Source organism: Natrix helvetica (genome assembly GCF_964273705.1).
Source record: "Natrix helvetica genome assembly, chromosome: 1".
Classification (NCBI taxonomy): domain Eukaryota; kingdom Metazoa; phylum Chordata; class Lepidosauria; order Squamata; family Natricidae; genus Natrix; species Natrix helvetica.
This window is the reverse complement of record NC_138548.1, coordinates 181,599,224-181,610,749: the sequence shown is the minus strand read 5'-3', so window position 1 is coordinate 181,610,749 and position 11,526 is coordinate 181,599,224. Positions and strand designations below refer to the sequence as shown.

The 11,526-nt window shown below is 40.8% G+C and overlaps 1 protein-coding gene across 9 annotated transcripts in view; it reads right to left on the bottom strand.

Annotated features, from left to right (window-relative positions):
* Nucleotides 1–77: 77 nt before the first annotated feature.
* KIAA2012 overlaps nt 78–11,526 on the bottom strand; it is a 70,740-nt gene continuing 59,291 nt past the window's right edge. For 8 of the 9 annotated variants that reach the window (XM_081938660.1, XM_081938658.1, XM_081938664.1 and 5 more), the window contains 7 exons: nt 10,120–10,294; nt 9,522–9,657; nt 7,029–7,417; nt 4,020–4,222; nt 3,379–3,551; nt 2,302–2,521; nt 78–1,067 (listed from right to left, as the gene is read on the bottom strand). In XM_081938660.1, coding sequence (XP_081794786.1) covers nt 923–1,067; nt 2,302–2,521; nt 3,379–3,551; nt 4,020–4,222; nt 7,029–7,417; nt 9,522–9,657; nt 10,120–10,294 — 1,441 coding nt within the window. In that variant the 3' untranslated portion in view covers nt 78–922. The remainder of the gene's footprint in view (nt 1,068–2,301; nt 2,522–3,378; nt 3,552–4,019; nt 4,223–7,028; nt 7,418–9,521; nt 9,658–10,119; nt 10,295–11,526) is intronic. The other variant, XM_081938663.1, reaches the window with a different exon arrangement.

The window sequence follows — 11,526 nt, the reverse complement described above, 5'->3', positions numbered from 1 at the left end:
GTCAGTGGGAAAGATTTGTAACATGATCCTTGTAACATGATTATTTGCCTCTTACATTGCTGTTCCTCCTAGAGGGCAGGCAGCAGGTTGCAAGAGAAAGGTTTTAAATATCTATAATAAAACCCATAGTTACTAAAGATTCATTTTTTTAAAATAAAAGTAATAGCATAATTAGTTTGAAAGAAAATTTGAGAGCCAGCCAAACTTGCTTTAGAAGAACTTGTGCAGCTGAGAATTCCTTACACCCGAGCAGTACGTTACACCAGACCAATTTCTAGGACCGTAAAAATTCATTCACAGTGAAACACAAAATGCTGCAGAAATGAGAGTATGAATCATGCTCTTAGGTTGTCTCTTAAATAGAAATCCCAAGGCCACTATTTCTAGAGATCACCTAGCTATTTCAAACATGTTATTCATCAGGAACGTCTACATTTCTATTTTACAAATAAAAATATAGTTCATATTTTAAATTTAATCTCAAGATTCATAACCTAAAAGACAGTCTCATATGCTTTAGGATTTTTCAAAGGAAAAAGCCTACTTGTAGTCTAAAAAAGAAATAGAAGGGTAGAGGAAAAAATAATTTAGCAAGTTTAGAGCATAGGAACCAATCAAAAGCAGGACTCACAGATGGCATTTACTACCACCCATCAAACTAGCTTGATTGTGGTTGGGTCAGTATTAAAGGAAACTCAGCATGTTTGCAATAACAACAAATAGATTATATTTACATATATCCACACATCCCAGTATGGGTTAAAAATTATTTAGAACATTGTCTAGATGTGTCAGACAAAATTTGGAGAAAAGCATTTTTAGTCGTTCTACATTTTACTACTTAAGTCTGTTGGAAAACTTGTCAGAATGCAAGCTTGATTTTATCACACACCCAAAAAGATATTTGAGCATGGATAGGACTTTAATCATCTTCTGTTGTAGAAAAAGGATGCTGGAAGTAGGAATAAACCCACGGACGCGAAATATCCTGTCTTCGATCCAGTCCACAGGCTTCTACAAGTACTTGATACTGAAATTGTTGCTCCTTCTCCAGTTCTGCCATATGTCTGGAACCAGATAATTAATAAAAGAAAATTTGTAATTTTAACAATATTATAGGGAACAGATATGGAAAGTTGAAGTGGGTTGAAAAGCAAAGGCCAGTCCCTAGCTGAACAAGGAAGACATAGCAGGAAGGGACTTCTTATAACTCATCCCCTGTTGGGATACAGAGCAGAGCTTCCTCATGATACCTTATGGGCAAGCTAGTTTCAAACCCAGTCTTTCTTAAATCTTGATCTCAAGCAATATGGAGCATTAATGCAATAATCGCCAATTTGTAACTTGTAAAATAAGAATCACAGTACGTGTTCCACTAAAAATCCTTGCCACAGCATTTGGGAGCAGCTAGAAATTAGGGAGAATTTCACAGGAAACTCACTGCCTAACATTAAGCATTAATAAATTATCAATTGGCAGAAGTGTATTGCTAATAAAAAACCATTCTTATCATAAACTACAGGAGCGTATTTACTGGTAAGGGGCAGAACACACTATGATGAATACTTATTGGATGCCTGGACATTTAAATGAAAGATACAGCTTCATGGTGATTCCTGCCTATGAAATCAGCCTGAAAGTGATCTAAGATTCTTTGCATTTATTTTGGGGTGAGGGGCAAAGACTGAGCATTGCTCCTGGCCCAGTCAATGTAATGTGACTGTTGAATATAATACTGTATTTACTGGATGCAGGAAGAGGTTCTAATTTAGAAACGTGACTCAGTTCACTTAGTCCAGCGATGGCAAACCTTTTTTGGCTTGCGTGCCATAAGTGGGGGGAGCGCAGGAGGGTTGTGCGTGGGCGCGCCGCACCCATAATGCAATGTGCGACCCCTCCCAGTGCACATGCGCATGCTACAGGCATGACCCCCCTTTTTTGCATCCATTTTTTGCCCTCCCCAGGCTCCAGAGGCTTTATAGGAGCCTGGGGAAGGCGAAAAAAGCCCTCCCCCCCTTTATAGGAGCCTCTGGAGAGCAAAAAAAGACCCTACGACTTTCGATTTGCTTGGAGAGTCGTTTGGAGTGATCCGGAGGCTTCAGGGACCTTCAGGAGCACTTAAAACGATCCTCTGAGCAAACTGGAAGTGACTTCCGGACTTAGGCTAAGTCTAAGAGGAAGACTGAAGCTATCTGACGTTAAGTTATGCTTCTGGTAGATCCAGTATTGTAACACCCAAAAACGGGCATCCTGCCATAATTCACTATTAAGAATGATTTTTTCCTAGGAAGTTCTGCATACCTTGAGAGTAATAACGCTTGCTTTCTTGCTTCTTCCAAAGCAACTCTAGCCTCTTCCTCAGCTCTTCTCCTTCTCTCCTCAGCCTCAAGCCTTGTTTTCTCTTCTTCCTCCTTTTTCCTCTTCTCATATTCCAACCTTTGCTCCTCGGCCATCTCTGCTAGCTGTCGCCGTTCTTCCTCCAGCTGCATCTCTATTTCTTTTTGTCTGCGTTTTTCTGCTTCTGATGAACAGAGCAAGCAAGTGAGTGAGCTAATAGCTATTTCTATTTCAGGAGAAATAAAGTAAATAAAATAAAGAAGTGAAAAGATAGAAAAACACTGTATTTAGGGGAAACCTCAAGTGCCTGATTAATTAGATCTTTTATTGCAAAACAGTCATATTTTTGCACTGTGGTACAATCTGCTCTTGTGGAGACAAAACAGGAGTGTGGTGAAGTGGAACCAAAATAAACCTCTAGCTGATAAAAGTTGAACTCTTCGGTATTTTCACCAGAAATTGAACACTTCTTTATTTGCCCGTGTAGGCCTTTCCTTCAGCTATTGTGTTGCTGTTAACATTAACATTGCTTTTAAATTTTACGGTCTTTACTGGGTTAAGCTTCTGTACAATTTATTATAGTTATAACAATTATTTTATTTTTATGAAAAACAGTATAAAATGTTGAAAATTAATAAAAGAGTTGTGCATGGTGACAAAATTTGTCTTAAAGATTTCTTTGGAGAAAGAAATAAAATGTAGAATTAAAAATAAGAATTCTTAAAATCCACTGGATAAACTGAAAAGAAATATGGGTATGTTTAAATTGATTGGCAACTTTTACTAATATTATTCCTCTATTTAAAACAAACACAAATACACTTTACTTTTTAAAAGCCCAAGGCATTGTAAGATATACTAAAGTAGCATTCCCATCTAGTGGACCCTGCTATCTTCCTTGGCGATCCCCAAGTATCACAAAGCCAGGCACATACGGTAGGAACTTCCTAGGAAGCTTGAAAGAGGAGTCCCATGACAGTCTTGCTAAGGATCTCCATAGAGCTGGGGTTGGCTCTGACATCATGGCCCATCTTAGGTTACCTGCCCGTTCCAGTTCCTGTGCTTGCTTCTTCCTCTGTATCTCCAAAAACTTCCGGCGCTGTTCCTCCTGTAGCCACCGGGCCTGGTCTTGGGCTGCCTTTTCAGCTTGTCGTTCCCTTTCTGCCTCTTCTTCCTGCTGCTGCCGCTCTGCTTCAAGCTGCTGTTTTCTTAAACTGAGAGAAAACAAAGTTGGTCATAAAAGTCCAGTAGGACTCAGATAAATATTGCCCTGGAATGTATTGTAGATGAAACAGGTGAGACTGGAAATAAAAATTAGAAACATTCTTCTCAAGCCCAAACTTATGTCAAGAGCCATTGTATTTGCAATTTACTTTCCCCTTTTTTCTATATGGTGGGGCAAAAAAACTTGTTCCAATAACTCTAGGAGTAGCATGATAGCTAAGAACCATTTCTACAGCCTTCACTGGGTTATCTGGAGGGAGCACTAACTGGTTAATTATGGTCCTTGCCTGTTCTTCATTTCTGAAGCTTCAAAGGACTTTGGAAAAACAGGGACAGAAAAGGCTACCATAGGTATCCATGGTTTCTTGGCAGTTTTTGCATGGTGGGAAAGGAAAGGGCGTGGAAGCATCCCACAACTTATCTTGTCAAATAGGAGATGATTATTTCTTTCTGCTCACCGAAATTCCTCAATCCTCCTTTGCTTCTCTTGTTCCATTTCTTCTCTCATTTTCTCCATACGCTCCTGCTCTTCCTGCTCTTTTCTTTTCTGCTCTTCCCGTTCTTTTCGCTTTGTCTCCACTGCCAGCCGTCGCTTTTCTGCCCTCTCTGCTATTAACCTGTCTCGGGATAGTTTCAGCTCTTCTTTGTGCAGAGACAAATCCTGTTCAATTGAAAAAGGAGCGTAAAAGAGGATTAGGCTCAAACACTAAACCTGGCCTGGATTTCACTAATGTAGAGAAGGGCATTTCCAATATACTTGGTATCTGAAGAAGACAGATAAGGAATTTATTTAAACTCTCAAAACTCTGGCAAATTTTATCAAGTTTATAGCAAGCATTATTACATTTATTCCAAGGGCCTTTAAACACCCCTCCCCCCCACACTATTACCTTCACAACAATTCTATTCAATAGGTTAGGTTGAGAGATGATTGGCCAAAGGTCACCCAATGGGACTTATCCTGGCATGGAGATTTGAACTCAAATCACCCTATTTTACTCAAATGCTGTAACAACAATGTTCTGATTGTCCCCAGGTCTTTTAGAGTGCTTCCACGTGGTGGCTTTTCACCATTTTCAAAATTAGTTTTCATAACATTGCTAGTTTTGAGAACTGGCATTTTCTGGCTTATAGTGAAATGAAAACACTGTTTCCCCCAAAATAAGACCTATCAGGAAAATAAGCCCTAGCATGATTTTTACATTTGCACCTAATATACGTCCTATCCCCCAAAATAAGCCCTGCTTAAGAGCCTGCGCAGCTGGCCGCCCGTCCATTCCGTCTGGTTGCTTGGGGTGCCAAAATGAAATGAGGTGAGGCAGTTGGGGTGGAGCTGCCCCACGTGCCCTATACTGGCTTATCACAAGGCCCCTGCAGCCAGGCCAGCCATGCCCTGACAACTGCCCCCTGGTGGCAGCACTGGCAGCCTTGTCCAGCAGGAGCTCATGTGGTTGCCGCCCCATTTATTCTGCTTCCTCATGGCTGCAATGGAGCAGGAGACCAAGAAATACATTGGTGCTGTGCCCATGAGGTGAGGTCAAAGCATGGATGGCCTGGCTGCAGAGGCCCTGAGGTCAGCTGTGTGGGGTGCGTGGGGCAGTTCCACCCCCTGCTTCGCCTTGTGGCCATGGCACCGGCATGTCACTGGGCCTTCTGCTCCATTGTAGTCGTGAGCAAGCAGAAGCAGCGGGCTCCTGCTGGACATGGCTGCTGGTGTCATCCCTGGAGCCATCTTTAATGGGAGTCTTCAGGGCTGCCACAGAGGTGGCTGGGCAAGCTGTGGGAATGGGAGAGTGAAGGTGGAGATGGCGTGGGGTGTGTAATCCTAACAATATTCTTTCCCCTGCGAATCAAGGATGTCTCGCCAACACCTGGGGAGGCATGAATGGAAGTTAACCGGAGTTGGGACAGTGACCGGATTGGACTACGTGATGTACATGTGGACTGAGGGGAAGGAATTTTGACTTTACTTTGGGTGGGGAGAACGCAGGACTTTCAGATTTGGGTTTGCCCCAGATGTGCCAATAAGACATCTCAAATAAATCTATACTTTGAGGGAGATGCCTTCCTCGGAGTTTTGATTCTGTTGGGGGTGTTACTTGGAATCCTGATAGTTGCTGCTGCTGCTGCCAGGCAATTGTTACAGTGTGGATGGCCTGGCTGCTCCACCCCCAAATCTCACCTCATGGCTGTGGCACCATGAGCAACCAGACTGAATGGGCGGGCAGGCAGCTGCGCAGGCTCTTAAGTAGGGCTTATTTGGGGGATAGGACTTACATTAGGCATACATGTAAAAACATGCTAGGGCTTATTTTTTGGAAGCAAAAAATATTTTGGTCTTATTTTCAGGGAAACAGGATACACACTGACACAGACACAAACACACACAGTGAGAAAGACACACACACTTGCCAGTAAAATGAGGCAGGGGCGCTATCTCTCCCACATGCCATGTTAGGAAAAAGACAACAGATGAAGAGTATGGAATATTGGCTCATCCATAAGACATAATCTGAAGCTTCAGTTAATGAGGGCAGCTACATTATGAGTTATAAAGTCAACATCTTTTAAACCCCTCTGCAGATCTCTTATAGGGTCTCTAAATGGATTGTGCCTTATTCCTCGTATATTTTCTTATATTTGAAATAAAGATATAGCTTCAGAAAATAATATTAATAAGTGGACAAAGAAAATGACTGAAGTTATTTAATACTCAATACAACATTAATAAAAGATAATACAAACCAAATACACTGAGTTGTTTTAATTATATGAAGAACTCCATTATAATTGTATGGGAAAAACTCTTTTGAAGGCAAAGCTATGAAGTTAAAAATTAAGCTTATACAATAGCATATTTCTTCATCATCTGAACAGAATTGGCATAGCTGACCATAGCTATAGATGGACCCAAACATTTGTTGCTAATCTTACTGTATGACTACTGCACAGTTTTCCAAGAATAGAGAATTACCATATGCAAGAAAAGGAGGATGACCTGAAACAGGGCTCCCATAACATACCTGAGTGGAAATGTTAAACACAGCAAGCAAGCCTTAGCAGGACTACTGCTATAATTTCTAATATTAGCTGGAGGTCCAATACCACATGCTTTTTTTCTGTACAATTTTGTTTTCTGAAATGCCTCACCTATGGAGCAATTGAGGAAGGCAACCAGCGCAAGGCCTTGGAATATCCCAGTAAGCGCTGTAGTTCCACACATAAATGTTGGAGGAAATCCTACTAAGGCAGTGGAGCTTACTTTTCATAAGACATTCATGAGAATCTGCTGTTAGCCTGGCAGACAATAAACAGTGTCCACTTCTAATTCAGATAAATCTGGTGCAAAGGTGGCGATGAACAGTTAGCTTCTTATTTTTTACCATCAGCTTCAGTAAACATAAATTATGTAAGGAAAATTTAAATGAACCTTTATTCTGGTGGGTGGGTGTGAAAGTAAAGCTTACCTCCATTAGCTGATTTCCCTGCTCTGCATCAGCCTGGGAACCATTTCCAGTGGAGACTGCTTTGTAGGTAGCAATGGACGTTTCACTAGCAGGTCCTGGATGAAACCCAGAAGTATTGCTGACCTCTTCGCTAAATGTTTGGTTCATATCAAGTGTCAAGGGATGCTCCTCCATAAAAATGCTAGAATCAGGAAGACTTTGGTCACCTCCTCCTCCTTCTTCTCCTTGTTCCTCTACAAGACATCTAATAGGCTCTGCTTCAACATCTTCTTCCCCTGAATCTCTCTCGTGGGTTCGTTCTTCCACACTGGCTGATCGTTTGGCCACTGTGGGTTTTCCCTTGGAGCGAGCAATTGTTTTCCTAATATTTTTTCTCTCTCTGGGCTTCCCTGTAAGGAGGAAGTATTTTTATTCCGCTTTATTCCACAGATCTGTAGTTGGGACTAAAATTACCTTTTGTAATTCATTTGGGGGGTCGGGGGTGACTTCACAGAGATTTTAAAATTATTAATTGTAGGATTTAGGGCAATGTTACAGAGAATTGTGCCATAGTACCTTCACAGGCACTTGGGAGCAAAGTGATTAAAAAAAAAACAGTTGAGTTTTTCTGTTCCCCAAATCTATACCTTAAGAAGGAACCTTGTCCCACCTGCTTCATCCCCCACCCCATCTGTTGTGCATCAGCACCTTATCTACTCTTATACTTTTTTTTAATAACATGGGCAGTCAGCCCACCAGAGCTTTCTATTAAGAGAACTTACCCAGTAGATCATTAGGGCTGAGCACTTAGAAAATTAAGAACCTTAGAACTCACAGCTATTCTTTAAAGCAGCTGATCTTTATTTAGGTTTCTGCCTCAACCTGGAAAAAATGTAACTGCTTTAAAAAAGCCATTGAAGTTCATGAGCTGGCTTGTCAAAAATCCCACATCTTGTGGAAGCCTGAAAAAGATGTGCTGATTTATCACGTCACTCAGAGGTGCTACCCTCATGTAAATTCTGAAGTATTTCCCCCAAAACATTAACTACTTTTTTTGTATGTGGAAGGAGAGTGAGTCCTTCTATGGTGCTTTATTTGTAGATGATTTGGAAAACTTTTTGTACTTTAGATGGTGCTCCATTGTTACGCACAGTCACTCATGCGCTGGTGACGTCTCGCCTAGACTACTGTAATGCTCTCTACATGGGGCTTCCCTTGGGACGCGCCCGGAGACTGCAGCTAGTCCAGAATGCAGCCGCGCGGATTATCGTGGGGAGGTCTAGATTCTCCCACGTAACACCGCTCCTGCGCAAGCTGCACTGGCTACCTGTGGTTTTTCGGGTGCGTTTCAAGGTCCTGATTGCTATCTTTAAAGCGCTCCATGGCTCAGGACCTAGTTACTTGCGGGATCGCATCCTCCCACATACATCCCTGCGGCCAATCCGCTCTCACAGGGAGGGCCTTCTCCAGGTGCCGTCCACTAGGCAATGCCAGCGGGCGGCGCCAAGGAGTAGAGCCTTCTCTGTGATGGGCCCAACCCTCTGGAATGACCTCCCCCCCGACATTAGAACCACCTTGGACTTCCGCTCCTTCCGACAAAAATTGAAGACTCACCTGTTCCGATTAGCTGGCCTGGCATAATTATAAATGTTACAACTATGAACTCCTGGTAGTATACTCTCATCTGGTTATTTTAAGGGTAATGTTTTAATTTTTAATTGTTTTTAAGACCCATATTTATTCTTCTGTACAGTACTCTTAATTTTAACCTCCTCCACATATATACGTATATTTATAGTTATATTTATATTTGTATTTTATCTGTTATTTGTTGTGTGGACTGTACACCGCCCCGAGTCCCTTTTTGGGAGAGGGGGCGGTTTAGAAATGCGAAGAATAAATAAAATAAATAAAATTTTGGCAACAGATGTGGCTGATCCACACAATCTTTTGAATGCTTACAATGGTGTTCCCTCCCCAGAGGCATTTCTAATAGAAGAGAATATACGTAGCTCAGGGTTGAACTGTGGAGTCCTTGGTGGCCTCTGAGCTGGTTGTTTGGTTGCAGATGTTTTATACCCAACTAAGTAACATCATCAATGCCCTAGTCTACTAATGACTTCTTTATAGTCGTGGCCAGAAAAACTAAAGGAAAACCAAGGAAGCTTCATCAGGAAAGGAGATCGAAGATGGCATAAATGTGCCAAAATCTTGCCCCTGCCAATTTAAATGAGTATTTTCAACTTTATAAAAATAATACAACTATATTTATATTTAATCTCACTAAAACTCCTTGCTCATTGGTGGATAGACAGTTTCCCAATTTTCCTTTATTCATTTCTTGGCTAATTTTCTTTCAGTTTATCTTGAACTTGACAAAGGGTTAGTTTTGGTAAAGCCGGTTACATAGCCATCAATCAAGCCCTTGCTTATTGAGAAACTTAGAAAATTCTGTCATTCTTCTCCTTCTCTCTCTCTCTCCCCTTCTTCCTAAATTGTTATGCAAAGTCGTACCTACAACAAACTCTGTCTGACTTTGGTATTTCTCTTTCTTCAAACTCTTTTTTTGGTTTTTCAACCCATCTCCAGCTTTCTGTATTGGCTGTTTTTTTGGTCTTTCAGTCCTTTTGCTCTTTAAAACTCCTTCAGCCTGAAAACAAGAAAAGAAGAATCAGAAAACCTTTCCTTTTTAATGTCACCCTATCCTCTGTCTGGGAAGCAAGTGCAAGCAGAGGCTGGGCCTAGTCCAATTCATCCTTATTGTAATTTTTTCAGAAAGCAGCATCTTTTTCTCATCTGCACAGAGCACCTCTGAAGTGAACTGCATCAATCTACTAACTGACCAACCAACTACCAACCTTCCTATGTGTATTGACAATTAAAGGATAAATAATAAATGAACCACTGCTGGCAGAAAGAATACACGAAGCATTACATTTGACAAGTTCCAGTTTTTCTAAAAAATGATGAGAAAATGGTAATTTATAACCAAATAAGTCCATGTCATCCAATCTAGCTTTGTTTCTCTCTTTCCTCCCCATTTCCTCAATAACCCAGATCCAGATCAATTTTATTTGTGTTGCAGGCACAAGACTGAAACCCCAGCCCATACCTGTTTGAGGCAGGCAATCCCAGCTGGCTGGCTGGTTGACTCTGACAATGCTGTCATATCTTCCTCCATGCCAAATATTTCAGAAGCATACAGGTCAATTCTTGGATTCTCCATAACTTCTTCAGGGTAGTCAAAAGGCTTTATGGAAGCATGTTCAGGATTTGGAGCTTGCCTTCTATTTTAATACAATCAGGGTATCATATTTAGGTCAGATAAACTCTTAGAAAGCGCACAAGCACATAATCTTTCTTCCACCTTGTAAAATTAGTAATATCAATCAAAGTACAGATAGCTTTGATTGACCTTTCCTAATACTGTTCTCTTAGTGTTTACTTTCAAGTGCTGATACTTCTTGAGCTATAACTTCTTGAGCTATAACTCAGGAATGAGCCCTATCCCGTCTCGTCATTACTGAGAAAGGGGAAAAATGTAATATTAATGGACCTCCCAGTTGATAGTTACAGAAATATTCTACCCCAGTGGTTCTCAACCTTTTCTTTATAACAGACTCCCTTTAAATATCATTTGTGGCGAAGGACCATGGGTATGGAACCCCAAGACTTAATTCAAAATTTAAATCCTAACATTTCTTCAAGCCTTCAGATTGCCAGTGACATCATCAAGCTCAACTACAGGTTGAGAACCCCATTAAAATGGTTCTACGCCATTTTAATCTCTGAATCTCCCAAAAGGTCTTTCCAAAGCCACAAGCTTTTCTGGGGAAGCACTACCTGATTTAATTCCCTAGAGTTACTGCACATTCAGTCTGATGAAATCTTTGTATTCTTGTATATGAAATATGCATATTCTTATATGGAAATATGGTGGGTGGAAATAGATAATCTTGAAAGTCCATCCTGTTTTGGATCCACAGAAGTACAGCACAAATTTGTGGCCCAAGTTGGTTGAAGAGACCCTGAGGTTTTTGATAATGTTTGATGAAAGTAGCTTGTTTGTTTCTTGTTCATTTATTACTGGTATTTTTATGCTTCTCTACTCTAAAAGAACTCAGGGCAGTCTATGGCAAAGATAATAACATTACAATTATATGAACCAATAGAGGTAGAGCTTAAAAAGAAATCTAACCTCTCCCAAATATTGCAAAAGTTGACTGTTCTTAGCTATTTTAGCAATGTAGCACCTACTAGATGTGTTGGACAATAATTCTCAAAACTGGCAGCCAGTTTAGACAGTCTGGAATTCTAGAGTTTGTAGTCCAATATAGTTGGAGTGTCTCAAAGACTACTAGTTGGAAAATAGACTACATACATAGTATACCTCTCAGGTATCTAAATAAATCTTCTAACTATTGAGAATTTAAAATGTTTGTCCAAGCTTCCTAATGCATCAGGTCTATGTCTTATTTTCTTACACTGAGCTCTTCTACAAGTGAATAGCTGTCCCATA